Below are 17,707 nucleotides of genomic sequence, written 5' to 3' on the forward strand. Positions count from 1 at the left end.
TTCCGCATTCAACTGTATTTATATTATAGATTTGTTTTTTTAGAATTTGTATTGTTTTTATTTCACTTGGTCCCCACACCCCCTCAGTGGTCATGATGTTCCCCCTATGGTCATTCCCCCACACCCCCTCAACAGTCTTTACTCTGCCTCCACCCCAATGGACATTTAATTATTCATCACAGCTCCAGATCTGATGTATGTTGTGCTATTTATATTTATAGGTTGTTTTATTTCACTGTACCCCTGTAATCACACCTGCATCCGTGTATGTGTGACTAGGTAGCCTAGTGGTTAGAGCGTCGGACTAGGAACCGAAAGGTTGAAAGATTGAATCCCCGAGCTGACATGGCTCACTGCTCCTAGGCCGTCATTGAAAATAAGAATTTGTTCTTAACTGACTTGCCTAGATTTATAAAGGTTAAAAAAGCACTCAATCTGCAGGTTCAGTTTTCTATACTGTATATTCTTTGGAACTCAGTCGGGAGCTCAACTGTTGAGATTTAGAATAGTAGAATACACAAGGTGCAATTTTGAAATTGTGTTGTGCATCAGTAGTTTTTCTCTTGTTATGTCAGTCACTGACAGTCACTTAATTAGCCATGTCAGCTAACATTTTTAAGATTGGTAAGTTAGTCTAGCATCCAGCTATCTAAACTTGTCGTACGCATGGTGGATTTTACCAACCGGGGGGGCATTGGCTATCAGACATCTTATTAAAAACGGCAAACATTTGTCTCCACCCTATCGCAAAATGTGTAGAATTGCAGGAAATTAGCTGTAAAATTGCTAAGTCTTTTCTCCCCGCCATGGCAAAATGTAGAGAATTGCAGCCAATTTACCACTCGGGGACCCACGATCCACAGCGGCCACTCATGATGAGTTCTGATTTTTTTGTGCCCCCCCAACCCCATCAAAGTTGCACATCCGTGATCTATTTCAAACGTTTGTTTGAGACTGTCAGAGAAGCGTGTGCTTGTATACATGTTATTTGTTTTGTTTTGGTTCTATCAGTGCGCTATGTTGCCACATTACCAGTCCCCGATGGGGATTGGCTCATTTGTTTGACACCAGGTGACAGGATGTAGATATGTGGCGACATGGGACATTGTAGGGCATCCCATCGTCTCCTCTTGGCCAAAGGTTACATGAGAATGAGAACGAGGGCCACCAACCGCATCACATCAGATCTGTCTTCACTGTTGTTGTCGTCCCCTAGTACCAATAGCCCATCGGTCAGCAGCGTTAGCCTAGCGCACAGCATTAGTGGGAGTGACAGACTCCTCAACTCACAGGGACTACAATCCTCCACCAAGTCTTACACCTCTCTTTGAATCTCTCTTCTGCCCAACAGGCAAAGCTGTTTGAAATGGAAACAATATGGCAATATTGCAACCTGTTTAGAGCCAGCACACGTTGTAATCTGGTTGCAATGACGTCACTACTGTACAACCAGTTTCGTCCACTGGGTAAGAATCTCCATTTTGTCTCTATTTATCAGATAAAGCCCTTGTTTCTTAATAAATGACTGTTGAATACAACACATTGATGAAGATTTCATAATAGTCAGCTGGGGCTTTAGTAGAACAGATGGACTGTCTTAGCCAGCCTATTAGTATGAATATTCATATAAACACTGTGATCTGACTTAGCCAGCCTATTAGTATGAATATTCATATAAACACTGTCATATGTCTTAGCCAGCCTATTAGTATGAATATTCATATAAACACTGTGATTTGACTTAGCCAGCCTATTAGTATGAATATTCATATTAACACTGTCATATGTCTTAGCCAGCCTATTAGTATGAATATTCATATAAACACTGTGATTTGACTTAACCAACAGAGACATAGGCTTCGTCCCAAATGGGCAAAGTAGCTCAATATACAGGGCAAAGGGTGGTATTTGAGACACATACAGTACATAGACCTAGCCATGACCGGTCTCAACACAGCATGACCCCGTCTCAACACAGCAGAATAATGACTAGCCAGTCTCAACACCATGAATCTCAACACAGCAGAATAATGACCTAGCCATGACCCCGTCTCAACACAGCAGAATAATGAACTAGCCATGACCCCATCTCAACACAGCAGAATAATGAACTAGCCATGACCCCATCTCAACACAGCAGAATAATGACCCCTAGCCATGAATAATGACCTAGCCATGACCCCGTCTCAACACAGCAGAATAATGAACTAGCCATGACCCCATCTCAACACAGCAGAATAATGACCTAGCCATGACCCCGTCTCAACACAGCAGAATAATGAACTAGCCATGACCCCATCTCAACACAGCAGAATAATGACCCCATCTCAACACAGCAGAATAATGACTAGCCATGACCCCGTCTCAACACAGCATGACCCCGTCTCACACAGCATGACCACGTCTCAACACAGCAGAATAATGAACTAGCCATGACCCCATCAGCATGACCCAGTCTCAACACAGCATGACCCCGTCTCAACACAGCATGACCCCGTCTCAACACAGCAGAATAATGAACTATGCCATGACCCCATCTCAACACAGCAGAATAATGAACTAGCCATGACCCCATCTCAACACAGCACCCCATCTCAACACAGCATGAATAATGAACTAGCCATGACCCCATCTCAACACATCAGAATAATGACCTAGCCATGACCCGTCTCAACACAGCAGAATAATGAAATAGCCATGACCCGTCTCAACACAGCAGAATAATGAACTAGCCATGACCCCGTCTCAGCACAGCAGAATAATGACCCATGAGTCTCAACACAGCAACAGCCATGAGTCTCAACACAGAATAATGAGCCATGAGCCATGACCCAGTCTCAACACAGCAGAATAATGAACTAGCCATGACCCCGTCTCAACACAGCAGAATAATGAACTAGCCATGACCCCGTCTCAACACAGCAGAATAATGAACTAGCCATGACCCGTCTCAACACAGCAGAATAATGAACTAGCCATGACCCGTCTCAACACAGCAGAATAATGAACTAGCCATGACCCGTCTCAACATAGCAGAATAATGAACTAGCCATGACCCCATCTCAACACAGCAGACTAATGAACTAGCCATGACCCCATCTCAACACATCAGAATAATGACCTAGCCATGACCCGTCTCAACACAGCAGAATAATGAACTAGCCATGACCCCATCTCAACACAGCAGACTAATGAACTAGCCATGACCCCATCTCAACACAGCAGAATAATGACCTAGCCATGACCCCGTCTCCACAGCATGACCACATCTCAACACAGCATGACCCCGTCTCACACACAGCATGCTCAACACAGCATGACCCCGTCTCAACACAGCATGATGACAGTATGACCCCGTCTCAACACAGCAGAATAATGAACTAGCCATGACCCGTCTCAACACAGCAGAATAATGAACTAGCCATGACCCCATCTCAACACAGCATGACCCAGTCTCAACACAGCATGACCCAGTCTCAACACAGCATGACCCAGTCTCAACACAGCAGAATAATGAACTAGCCATGACCCTGTCTCAACACAGCATGACCCAGTCTCAACACAGCATGACCCCGTCTCAACACAGCAGAATAATGACCTAGCCATGACTCCGTCTCAACACAGCATGACCCCGTCTCAACACAGCATGACCCCGTCTCAACACAGCAGAATAATGGCCTAGCCATGACTCCGTCTCAACACAGCATGACCCCGTCTCAACACAGCATGACCCAGTCTCAACACAGCATGACCCCGTCTCAACACCGCAGAATAATGACCTAGCCATGACCCCATCTCAACACAGCATTAGGACTAGTCATTCCAAATGGCTTTAGGGAAATGAGGGCTTATGATTGAATTGCATCATGTCAAGAGAGAGCAATGCAATTGGGTGACACTCCATTTGACCCGATTGTCTCGGAACATTAGTAACATCGTGACATATGAACTCTGAGATATGACTCGGAACATTAGTAAGGTCATGACATATGAACTCTGAGATATGACTCGGAACATTAGTAAGGTCGTGACATATGAACTCTGAGATATGACTCGGAACATTAGTAAGGTCGTGACATATGAACTCTGAGATATGACTCGGAACATTAGTAAGGTCGTGACATATGAACTCTGAGATATGACTCGGAACATTAGTAAGGTCGTGACATATGAACTCTGAGATATGACTCGGAACATTAGTAAGGTCGTGACATATGAACTCTGAGATATGACTCGGAACATTAGTAAGGTCGTGACATATGAACTCTGAGATATGACTCAGAACATTAGTAACATCGTGACATATGAACTCGGACATATGACTTCAAACTGTCGCTTTGTACGGTAAAAATCTCGCCGACATTTTCAAATATTTATCATTCCACACTTGTTAATAGTGCTAACTGGCACAAAGAACTGATATTGAAAAGAGAAAAGAATGCAGTGTGTGGTAGGAGCTACACAAAAGGAGAGACTAGGTGGATAGCAAAGAACACAAAGACACCGAGAACAACTTCAGCCAAAAAGGTCTTGTCCTCCTCCGCCACTCTTTAACAATGCTACAATATCACAATGGCCTAAAAAAAATAGGTTGCCTTCCAAAGGGGACCCTAATACCTATATAGTGTACTACTTTTGACTAGAGCCCTATGTGCCTCCCTATTGGCCCAGATCAAAAGTAGTGCATTATACAGGGAAACAAGGGCGATTTGTGACGCAGGCATGCTCTGCTTGACCCAGGGAATATTTAGGTAGGCTAACGCCTCCAATGAGCAGCGCCTGACATCTAACACATCTGCTATCTTCTGGGAGTTGCCCAGGAGATGTGCAAAGCGAGAATATGTGAAGCAAGAGAAATCAATGAGTCTCACTCCCCTGCCTCCCCTAAAGGCAAAGACAGCTTCTACAAAAGAACATCTGAATCTACCTAATGGAACGGAAAATTGGGGGAAATGAGAATCTCTACCCCTGGGGGATGTCCTCTCCTTTCCACTGTTTAGTTTCCCGACATATTTAACACCGTTTTACAGGAATATCATTTAGAAGGAAGGAATTCATCCCATTTTGTTCCAAAGGTTGTAGCTCCCATATTTTGTACCACAAATAGACATTGATACCTTCTTTTGATACACCATTTTGTATTTCATTGTCCACTGGTAGAGTTGTCTCTAGTGTTCATGTAGCTAGGTCAAAAACCAACAACATTTTGACTCAAGATTTTTATTTGACAACTAGATTCATTTACACAACAATATACGTTGTGCAAGAAATGATGGGAGACTCCTCATGCAATCACATTTCATTTTGATTATGTAGTTCTGTCTTGCCTTGAGTATTGCCTACTTGAAATTTCACACCAGATTAACACATTCCGTTTGCAATGTGAAATGACTTGATAACCTGTTTCCAATCAATGTGAAACGTATTTAGAAACTAAAATTGTACCAAGCTAGATTTCAGTTGTAAGTGAAAGTAAGAACAACATTTTTAACATGTTACAATAAAATGTATTATTGTGTAATTACCAACACGTTTTTATTAACACGTTACATGTCCAGTAGGATTAGTCTTTCCTGCCGTTCATGTACATGAGGCAGTGTGTTAGACCAGGTAGGCATCTCTGTTCTACATGTTTATAGGTATAAACATACCTGACATTAGCATTGTTATGAATGTTCTTTTAATAAGAGCAGGTGTCAAGCATAGACATAAAATGCCATTCTAGTTGAGAATGGTTTCAACATACATACAAGCCACTACTCCTCTGGGTGTGATCAGCTGAAACTTAACTGCTCTTTGACTAGCAGGTACGTACAATTCACAACCTGACACTCACAGAAACTGACATTGAAATGTCATACAGGGTTACGCGGTTAATATGTTCTATTTTTTTACCATGTCAAGGGTAACAGATGAAATTCAATCTGTTCTATCAGTCCAAACATATAATGAAAGGTGTTATATCTGTTACCATGGCAGTGTAATGGCTGTGTCAGAATAGGAAGGGTGACCCCACTCTGGCTGACATTTTAGTATGAATGAAATGCTATTCATTTAGTGGGTTAACATTCCCACTGACACTCACTTGATATCATTCCCCGGGCTTTCCTCGCTTGCTTTGCCTTTGTCCCTCCCTATATCTAAAGTATAGGACATCTATATCACCCCCTCACCTTCTCTCTCTCTCTCTCCCTCTCGCTCTCAGTGGGTTCCACATCACTGGGAACACTATTAGATCCAACCTAACTGTGACCCTCTTTAACGGCCACACATTGTAAATATAAATCTATTTTATTTCCCAGCAGAAATGACTTAAGGTCCCACGAAGCAATTACCCAGCAGACAGTGCGTCTGTCGTCTATGCTGCTGGCCAATGGAGCTTTTAGATTGTTGATGTATAGAGTGGTAAGCTGCATGTAGCCATCTGAATTAATGGAGTGGAAAACTAATTATTGCACAGAGGTAATAATAATTATGATAGATTGCCTAAGTCCAACTATTATCAACATAGAGACAACTGTGTGTGTGTGTGTGTGTGTGTGTGTGTGTGTGTGTGTGTGTGTGTGTGTGTGTGTGTGTGTGTGTGTGTGTGTGTGTGTGTGTGTGTGTGTGTGTGTGTGTGTGTGTGTGTGTGTGTGTGTATGTGAGAGAGAGAGAGAGAGAGAGAGAGAGAGCGAGAGAGAGAGAGGAAAATATGAAAGGAGAGAGGGGGAGAGAGAGAGAGAGAGAGAGAGATGAAAATAAGAAAGGAGAGGTCGAGAGAGTTGGGAAATAGAAAAGAGTGAGTGATAATAACATGAGTACAGTATGTGTGTGGCTCAGTGTGGATAATGAATTGAAAGAAAGGCAGGCAGCAGATTATAGCCCTGCACAGCTTCAGGTCAGTTCTGTGTCAATTACCTCTGTGTCATTACTGGAACAGCCGTTCTGTGCCTGGGCATAATTTAAGAACAAGGCCCGGTGTAAAAAGTCCATCAGTGGAGATGAAGAGATATGAAAGAGTTTGTGATTATAGTGTGTGGGAGGAATGCGATTGATAACTAGCCCTTCTCTGGGGTGTAGGTCCCGTGTGGCTCAGTTGCTAGAGCATGGTGCTTGCAGCATCAGGGTTGTGGGTTTAATTCCCATGGGGGACCGGTCTGGAGGAAAATGTTTGCTCTCACTACTATTCTAGATAAGAGTGTCTGCTAAAATACAACATTCTGTCTATTTGTTTGAGGTGTATTTATTGTTTTTGTTTATCTTATTGCGAGGTCGCTTGTGAGCAAGGCTTTCATTGTATTTGTGTACATATGAGAAATAAATTGAAACTTCAACCTTGAGGGAACCTTGGGCCAGTTTACTCAATCAAACAGGTGAAACAAAATGGACAGCTGTGAATTAAAAGGTGAATGAAGGTCTACATGTTAATAATAAAGACATTTCCAGAACTTTGTCTTGTTATTGTTATCTGGACATAGGTACCCACTAAACATAAGTCATTGAAATGAATTGGTTACATTTACCCACATACACGCCTTGACAACATGAACATAGGAACATGCAATGTGCATAGAAATTACCACACGCAAAGACATATCTCTGGATATGCCAAGAAATAATAGGCTAGGTGAGTGGCCTTGAGTGAGGGGAATAGCTATGTGATAGCCTCAAAGCATGTTTACATCATTTAGATCTCCTGGATGGTCAGTCCTTTCATCCATAGCTCAGTCTATTTGAGAGTGCTTACATGTCTCCAGCCTCGTCCCTCAGCTGTTTACCAACACAGTGACGGGGTGGAGCTTTGTTGTTTCAATTGCCCCCCCCCCTGCAAGTTATTGAGTTGTTGATGTTTATCTTTAAATTGAAGTCAGGTTGATGACCTGCAACTCTTAGTCTCTGCTCTTCTCAATTGGTTCATTACAAATGTAAAATGTCAAATATTCAGTAGACGCCGCAGCAATGCTCTCCCTCATCAGATGTTCTGGTACATACTGTACAGTGCTTATCATAGCAGTATAACAAGTATTTAATTCCTTCAAAAGGAATTATATTATTTGATTAAGAAGTCAGAGTTAATGTAATTACTTTGTAGTTAAATATTAATTTCATCTTTGGAGGCACGGTGCATTATGTTTGTGTCTCAGGCCATTATCTCTAATGAGATCTGACAATCTAATTTGTAATCTACAGCAGACCCCTCTGGAAGTTTAGGATTCGTCAGGGGTGTGTGCGTGTGTGTGTGTATGTGTGTGTGTGTGTGTGTGTGTCTGTGTCTGTGGGCCTTGGTCAAAATGTGTGCACTATATAGGAAGTAGGGTGGAATTTGGGACAACTCTTAACCCCTGCACCTCCCCCTCAGATTTGCGGACACTCCAAAATTAAACATACTATAGGCAAGCCCAGAGTATATTGATAGTGCAACAATATAATCTAGACATATAATCTAGGCATGCATTAACATATCAAAGTCACACTTTGTTTCAGAGTAGTTGAAGTACACTTAGTGTACAGAACACCATCCTCATATTGAGTCGCCCCACAACACAACAGGTGCACCTGGCACCTACAAACATACCCCATTCAAAGGCACTTAAATATTTTTTTTCTTTCCCATTCACCCCCCGAATGGCACACATACACAAGGGATCATAGCTTTCACCTGGATTCACCTGGTCAGTCTATGTCATGGAAAGAGCAGGTGTTTATAATGTTTTGTACACTCAGTTTCTAATTGTAGCACTTTAGCTAGCAAGTTCTTTTCACTGGGTTAGTAAAAACAGAGCACAAATAGGTAGGATGTGGGAAACTGGACTCTGTGGGTACCACAACCGGAAAATCTGGTCCGGACAGATGTTTGTGGGAATAAACGGGGAGTGTCTACAACTGGTCGGTGCAACTACAACTACCAGCAACATACACTGATGGCAAAACATCTCTTCTCTGTGCCAGAATCTGTTCTGCTGGTAGTGCTGCAGTTTCTGGACCACACATTGCCCCTTGTGGTATGGGTTCAAACCTCGCCTGCGTCTTCATGTCTATATTTTCTATTTTCCCCTCATTTGAATTCCATACGGTCACTTGTCCACTCAAGCTTAACATTGTTGTCATCTATCACCCACCAGGTGTCCTTGGAGAGTTCCTCAATGAGCTTGACACCTTGAAAAGCTAATTTCACGACGATGGCTCATCGTACTGGGCGATTTTAACCTCCCGACGATTTATTTAAATTAATTTCTTTCCTCCTTTGACCTCACCCTTTCCCAGTCACCTCCCACTCACAAGGCAGGCAATACGTTTGACCTCATCTTCACTAGAGGCTGTTAGCCTTCTAATCTCACTGCAACCCCCTATCTTATAGCTGTGGTCAATGTGGGAAGAGTTTTACTAGATCTGATCTCTGATCTCCCCCAACCCTACCCACTCAGCCCCCACCCAGATGGTTATGCGCTGCCGCAATCTTCGCTCTCTCTCTCTCCCTCTACTCTCTCCTCTTCTATCATGTCCTCTCTTCCGTCTGCTATCCTCCCTTTCTGCGTCCTTTGACTCTCACTGTCCTCTTTCCTCCCGGTCGGCCCGACCTTCCCCTCCTGCTTCGTTGCTGAGTTACTCACTGCTAACAGAACAGGGTTGCGGGCATATGAGCGGAAATGGAGGAAAACTAAACTTTCGGTGGACCTTCACTGTATATTCCTTCCACTCCTTCCTCTCTACCTTCTCTTCTGCTATATCTGTTGCTAAAGATGCTTTATATCACTCTAAATTTTAAACTTCTGCTCCAACCCTGGGAAACTATTCTCCACTTTTTCCTCAATCCTTAATAGTCCACACTCTTCCCTCTCCCTCCTCCCTCCTTGCAGATGACTTTGTCAACCACCAGGTGACGTGGAGAGGGTCTGTTTTTGCACCACGTATTCTCACTACTGGTGTCCCCCAGGGCTCGGTTCTAGGCCCTCTCCTCTTCTCTCTATACACCAAGTCACTCAGCTCTGTCATATCCTCACATGGTCTCTCCTATAATTGCTATGCAGATAACACTCAATTATTTTTCTCCTTCCCCCCTTCTGACACCCAGGTGGCAACACGCATCTCTGAAAGCCTGTCAGATATCTCTGCTTGGATGTCAGCCCACCACCTCAAGCTCAACCTCGACAAGACGGAGCTGATCTCACTCCCTGGGAAGGCATGCCTGCTCAAAGACCTCTCCATCACGGTTGACAACTCCACAGTGTCACCCTCCCAGAGTGCAAAGAAGCTTAACAAGAACCTGAACAACACCCTATCGTTCTCTGCAAACAATAAAGCAGTCACTCGCTCCTGCAGGTTCATGCTCTACACTGGTCGTAGAGTACGACCTTTCCTCACACAGGAAGTGGCACAAGTTATAATCCAGGCACTTGTCATCTCCCGTCTAGACTACTCTCTGTTGGCTGGGCTCCCCACTTCGCCATCAATTCCCTGCAACTTATCCAGAATGCAGCAGAAGACGGTATACAGTCTTCCTATTTTTCTCCCATGTCACCCCACTCCTCCACACACTCCACTGGATTCCAGTCAAAGATCTCATCATCTTCAAGACCCTGGTGCTTGCCTATGGAACAGCAAGGGGAACTGCACCACCTTACCTTCAGGGTATGTTCAAACCATACATCACAACCCAAGTATTCCGTTCTGCCACCTCTGGTCGCTCCCAGGCAAAGCTCTTTCATGTCCTGGCATCCCAATGGTGGAACAAGCATCTTAAATTGTAATTTGTATTTCATTTCACCTTTATTTAACCAGGGAGGCCAGTTGAGAACAAGTTCTCATTTACAACTGCAACCTGGCCAAGATAAAGCAAAGCCGTACGACAAAAACAACAACACAGAGTTACACATGGGATAAACAAACGTACAGTCAATAACACAATAGAAACATCTATGTACAGTGTGTGCAAATTTTGAATGGGGCATGCCTATTTAAGATAGTGAGGAAAGTTTTTTTTTAAACAACCTGGCATCCTCTACTGGCGGGATGAGGTCTATATCCTTCCAGGATACCCGGGCCAGGTCGATTAGAAAGGCCTGCTTGGTGAAGTGTTTTAGGGAGCGTTTGATAGTGATGAGGGGTGGTCGTTTGACCGCATACCCATTACGGATGTAGGCAATGAGGCAGTGATCGCTGAGATCCTGGTTGAAGACAGCAGAGGTGTATTTTGAGGGCAAGTTGGTCAGGATGATATCTATGAGGGTGCCCATGTTAACGGATTTAGGGTTGTACCTGGTAGGTTCCTTGATAATTTGTGTGACATTTAGGGCATCTAGCTTAGATTGTAGGACGGCCGGGGTGTTAAGCATGTCCCAGTTTAGGTCACCTAACAGTACAAACTCTGAAGATAGATCGGGGGCAATCAATTCACATATGCTGTCCAGGGCACAGCTGGGGGCTGAGTGGGGTCTATAACAGGCGGCAACAGTGAGAGACTTGCTTCTGGAAAGGTGGATTTTTAAAGGTAGAAGCTCGAATGGTTTGGGCGCAGACCTCGATAGTATGACAGAACTCTGCAGGCTATCTCTGCAGTAGATTGCAACACCGCCCCCTTTCGCAGTTCTATCTTGACAGAAATTGTTGTAGTTCTGTACATTTCTGAATTTTTGGTGGCCTTCCTAAGCCAGAATTCAGACACAGCTAGTACATCAGGTTTGGCAGAGTGTGCTAAAGCAGTGAATAACACAAACTTAGGGGGGAGGATTCTGATGTTAACTTGCATGAAACCAAGGCTTTTAGGGTTACAGAAATCAACAAATGAGAGCGCCTGGGGAATAGGTGTAGTACTGGGGGCTACAGGGCCTGGATTCACCTCTACATCACCAGTGGAACAGAGGAGGTGTAGGATAAGGGTACAGAGAATACAAGGAGCAGATTTCTGCGCGTGGTAGAATAGATTCAGGGCATAATGTACAGACAAGGGTATGGTAGGATGTGAGTACAGTGGAGGTAAACCTAGGCATTGAGGGATGATGAGAGAGGTTGCATCTCTGGAGGCACCAGTTAAGCCAGGTGAGGTCTCCGCATGTGTGGGGGGTGGGACAAAAGAGAGAATGCCAAGAGTGTGCAAAGCTGTCATCAAGGTAAAGGGTGGCTACTTTGAAGAATCTCAAATATAAAATATATTTTGATTTGTTTAACACTTTTTTGGTTACTACATGATTCAATATGTGTTATTTTATAGTTTTGATGTCTTCACTATTATTCAACAATGTAGAAAATAGTAAAATAAAACCATGAATGAGTAGATGTGTCCAAACATTTGACTGGTACTGTATATGAGAAGAACTGGGAAAATAATATAGTTCTCTAGGTAACACTTAATAATTAGATGTACACTTATTTACAATGGCAGCCTACCGGGTAACAGTGGGTTAACTGCCTTGTTCAGGCTGAGAATGATAGATTTTTACCTTATCAGCTCAGGGTTTTGATCCAGCAACCTTTCAGTGACTGGTCCAACGCTCTAACCACTAGGCTACCTGCCACCCCAAACATCACAGTATTTCTACCAAACATAGTTTGTATAGGACACTGTTCTAAAGGTTATTTATCTATTTTGTGTCACTGTGGCAGCCAAATCTGCCTGCTTGCATGAAACACAGTGCTCCATCCTCGAGGCAGCACATAAGTCAGACCTACTGAGACAGCGCACCAGTCACCGGGACGGAATACATATTAGGAACTTCTTCATTCCTCCTCCTCAGACCTCACCTAGTCTCAAAACTCAAGTCTCACCCCTCCTCTTCAATCCTCACCCTTCAACCTATTTCGTAAGGCCACCACGCAAGGTCAGATAACCCCCCCCCCCAACCACAAAATGTATTGTTTATTTCATAATTTTTTGAAAACAGCTCACTTCTAGCAATTCTACACATTTTGCCATTGGGCAGAGAAAAAAAGTTGCAGATTTATAGCCAATCTCAGAGAAAATGTTTCTGTTTTATAAACATCAAACAGCACCCCGTGGAGAATAGTCAACAACAACAATAACAACAGGAACAAGATTGTTTTAATAATAATAATAATAACATGGCTGTATGGCATTTAGTAGATGCTTTTATCTAAAGCGAATTACAGTCATGCATGCATCATTTTTTTGTATGGTGACCCCAACGGGAATCTAACCCAAGATCATTTGATTAAGAATAACGTTGTGTTCTTTTACCTTACTGACACCCCTGCCCCTGTCCTCGCCATAGTTGGTCCCCAGGATCTCAAAGTAGATGTTGGGGTTGGTTCCGTTGTCTGTAAACTCCAGGAAGCCAGTCAGACCACTCACTCCAGACTGTAAGGCACAGCACAAACACAAAGAGGGTTTTTAGAAAATCCTGCTGAGATTAAAACTATTCCTCATGAGACTGAGACTGTACTAATATGGACACTGTACAAGAGTGATTAGTAAGGTCAAAGAAACTACCAAAGAAGTATTCCCAGAAAAAGTCCTAAAACATTGAAAATGGTTTTAATAAAAGATCTCGTCACTCTGGACAATGTCTGCTATTTCATGGGCCCGTTGGAAAACGTGATAGATAAGACACCTTCAACCCTCCAGCCTAGACACAGTAACGTGATTACCTGGTTTGATCCAGTTGTAGGATCTTAATTTGAGCCAGTTTGCTACAGCAGGAAAATAATCCTGGAGCAACATGAAATGTGAATTATTATGTGGATTATACGTCATGGACATTTTTGTTGGGGTTGATTCATTTTTCATGAGAACAAATCTAGTCTGAAATTTCAAAGTGAAAATTACAAACTTCAGAAGTCTTTTTAAACCTCAAATACAATAGTTTTAAAGTTTTCAAATGTTTTTAATTTCCTGAATTGCATTCTCCGGCAGTTCTCCTGTAACAGGGTGATCAAATTAATATCCTACACTTGTAAGTGTGGGGCTTTTTCAAGAGAAATCCTCTCGCTTTGATATTTCCGTTGATGTGTACAGAGGCTATGAATCAAGTAATTCTATGCCTCGCTCCCCTCACACCCCTTTCATAATTCAGCCTGCATTACACCTGCACTGATGGTAGCCCTGTCTGCAACGCTGCGTTCGAGAGCACAACAACGTGACCGCCTGCATTGGGAACAGATTTATTCATCTACATGCAGCCTGTTACATTAAAGTCATGATCATAATCGCCTGTTGTTCATTTACTCTTAATGTGTTCTTCTTTTGCTAAATGAGAGCAGGCTTAAACATAAAGAGTGCTCGGCAGCCACGAACAAAGCACCACACCATGAGTAGCCTTTCATCTCCCCAAAGCTCTCCAACATCACAAACGAGTGCAGAGACCCCCCCTCCCCTCTTTCCAAATTGTAGGTCTAATTAAAACAAAGACAATTGTTGTAAATGTATTGCACCAATACTGCGCTGACAGGATTAATTAGCTGTCCAATTAGGAGAGCTGAGCAGTATACGGGCAAGTTCACCCTAACGCATGCATTGAAAAGCCAATAAACAGCCCGTTCCGCTAATGAAGCCGTAGAACATTGGTCCAATGAGGAAACCCTGGGGAATGTAATATGGGCCCATTACGTGGCTGGTTTACAGTAAAATAACAAGGCATACGCCACATTAACATCACCACAGTTATTACAACGGCCGGCAGCAGGTGCAGGAGAGAACACCTCACACATGCAACCAGTCTCAGGACTGGTTGGAGAGGGACTGAATTATTGGGACACGACCTTTGTTGGCTCACCTTCCCTACGGCAGGGCCGGTGTCACTTTCACTGATTGTGTGTGTGTATGTGTGTCTGTCTCTGTGTGTGTGTGTGTGTGCAGACACGTGTCGACAGGTACAGTACACTCCCCAGGAGCTACGGCCACAGGGATGGAGAAGGTGTTAACATCACGTCCTGTCCTGCACTAACACAGCAGCTCTGGAGAGCACGATGTCACCTCAACACGACAACAACGCCAACGCCACCAGGGCTTTATTCAATGCCTAAGACAGTGTCCCTAACTTCATATCCATTTCAAAGGTCCCCTCTGAGATAAAAGTGGGGGCAGATGAGATGACGTCCACCCTTGAAGGGCTATCCCTTGTCTGTCATAATATCACTTGTTTTTCACATTCATACAGTGGTTTGCGAAAAAAATAATTTTTCCTATTTTGTTGCCTTATAACTCAGAATTTAAATTTATTTTGGGGGGGATTGTATCATTTGATTTACACAACATTCCTACCACTTTGAAGATGCAAAATATTTTTTTTTGTGTGAAACAAACAAGAAATAAGACAAAAAACTGATAACTTGAGCGTGCATAACTATTCACCCCCCCGAAGTCAATACTTTGTAGAGCCACCTTTTGCAGCAATTACAGCTGCAAGTCTCTTGGGGTATGTCTCTATAAGCTTGGTACATCTAGCCACTGGGAATTTTGCCATTTTTCAAGGCAAAACTGCTCCAGCTCCTTCAAGATGGATGGGTTCCGCTGGTGTACAGCAATATTTAAGTCATACCACAGATGCTCAATTGGATTGAGGTCTGGGTTTTGACCTGGCCATTCCAAGACATTTAAATGTTTCCCCTTAAACCACTCAAGTGTTGCTTGAGCAGCATGCTTAGGGTCATTCTCCTGCTGGAAGGGGAACCTCAGTCCCAGTCTAAAATCTAAGGAAGACTGAAACAGGTTTCCCTCAAGAATTTCCCTGTATTTAATGCCTTCCATCATTCCTTCAATTCTGACCAGATTCCCAGTCCCTGCTGATGAAAAATATCCCCATAGCATGATGCTGCCACCACCATGCTTCACTGTGGGGATGGTATTCTCGGGGTGATGACAGGTGTTGGGTTTGCGCCAGACATAGCATTTTCCTTGATGGACAAAAAGCTCCATTTTAGTCTCATCTGACCAGAGTACCTTCTTCCATATGTTTGGGGAGTCTCCCACATGCCTTTTGGCGAACATCAAATGTGTTTGCTTATTTCTTTATTTAAGCAATGGCTTTTGTCTGGCCACTCTTCCATGAAGCCCAGCCCGTAAAGCCCAGTGTACGGCTTAAAGTGGTCCTTTGGACAGATACTCCAATCTCCGCTGTGGAGCTTTGCAGCTCCTTTAGGGTTATCTTTGGTCTCTTTGTTGCCTCTCTGATTAATGCCCTCCTTGCCTGGTCCGTGAGTTTTGGTGGGCAGCCATCTCTTGGCAGGTTTGTTGTGGTGCCATATTCTTTCTATTTTTTAATAATGGATTTAATGGTGCTCCATGGGATGTTCAAAGTTTCAGATATTTTTTTATAACCCAACCCTGATCTGTACTTCTCCACAACTTTGTCCCTGACCTGTTTGGCGAGTTCCTTGGTCTTCATGGTGCCGCTTGCTTGGTGGTGCCCCTTGCTTAGTGGTGTTGCAGACGCTGGGGCTTTTTCAGAACAGGTGTATATATACTGACATCATGTGACCGATCATGTGACACTTAGATTGCACATAGGTGGACTTTATTTAACTAATAATGTGACTTCTGAAGGTAATTGGTTGCACCAGATCTGATTTAGGGGCTTTATAGAAAGGTACATTTTTCCATTTCACTTCACCAATTTGGATGATTTTGTGTATGTCCATTACATGAAATCCAAATAAAAATCCATTTAAATTACAGGTTGTAATGAAACAAAATTGGAAAAAACACCAAGGGGTATGAATACATTTGCAAGGCACTGTAGTCTGCATCCCAAATAACATCCTATCTCTTATATAGCATACTACTGTCATGACTGTCCTGATCAGGTCAGGTTACAGGAGATCACAACCCTACAGATTATCTCTCAACCCCAACAGAGGAGGAGAGATCTAGGGGTCTGAAGGTGTGGGGGTTTATGAAATTCCTTTGTCCTGTTACTATGGAGAACCAACCTCTGAACATTAAACATGAAATAAAGGGACTTTGGAACAATGGTTTCCGTCAGCCACAATGGTGGTCATGACGATAGATGGAATATGAAAAGGTATGTCATTTTTGTTTTGTTATTAAAGGTGAATAGATGACGTTATTTCGAAAACATTGTAACGTCAACAGTTTACCTAGTATATGTTTGATGTTTATACATTGTACGTTGTATGGAAAATGTCCAAATCAAAGAGAATGTTTTGGTAAAATGAAATGTGAAGTTAGTTGTCTAAAATTGGATTTGAGTAAAATCTAGACCTTGCTCTTAACTTGGTACTCCCAGAGAATTGCCCTAAAGGCGGTTATGCCCACTTCTGACCCGAGGGTATAAAACCTGTGCGTGAAGAATTTACAGAGGAATCTAGGTGACCCAAGCTGCAGCCGAGGTCTAAAAAAGTAAACGAACCCAAAACGCAACACAATAAATATTTTTCTACCCAAGCTACGGATGAGTAGCTGTGTATAAGCGGGTGAATTCAAGTCGAACCATCTAGCTTCCACTCCTCATCGAATCGGGGTATCTATACTGCTTCATTCCTACGCTGTGAGCTCTGAGCTACAGAGCTGTCTGTCCTCAGAAGAGCCCTTCCAGAACAAGGCGAGGGAAGAGACTCCTAAGCCAAAAGGACACTGACATCGTGAGGACAACCAAAGAGTTGTGCCGGAGAAGTGCATCATTGAGCAGCTTGAACGGTCCACGCGGAGAACCCACGGAGACCTTCCCCATGTAATTACATCATTATATTCTGACCCATAAGAGCGCAGTTTGGGGCAAGGCTAGGGTTAGAATAAGCATAAGCTGACAAATTC

General features: G+C 43.2%; 1 protein-coding gene across 2 annotated transcripts in view; it reads right to left on the bottom strand.

Moving 5' to 3' along the window:
* Positions 1–17,707, bottom strand: part of LOC112249431 (glutamate receptor ionotropic, delta-2) — a 724,520-nt gene that overhangs the window by 230,385 nt on the left and 476,428 nt on the right. For both annotated transcript variants that reach the window (XR_006083189.1, XM_042320306.1), the window contains exon 8: positions 13,175–13,294. Coding sequence is in view for 1 of the 2 variants with exons in the window: in XM_042320306.1 (XP_042176240.1) it covers positions 13,175–13,294 (120 nt within the window). In the remaining variant the exon portion in view is untranslated. The remainder of the gene's footprint in view (positions 1–13,174; positions 13,295–17,707) is intronic.

This window comes from Oncorhynchus tshawytscha, linkage group LG04, assembly GCF_018296145.1.
Source record: "Oncorhynchus tshawytscha isolate Ot180627B linkage group LG04, Otsh_v2.0, whole genome shotgun sequence".
Taxonomy (NCBI): domain Eukaryota; kingdom Metazoa; phylum Chordata; class Actinopteri; order Salmoniformes; family Salmonidae; genus Oncorhynchus; species Oncorhynchus tshawytscha.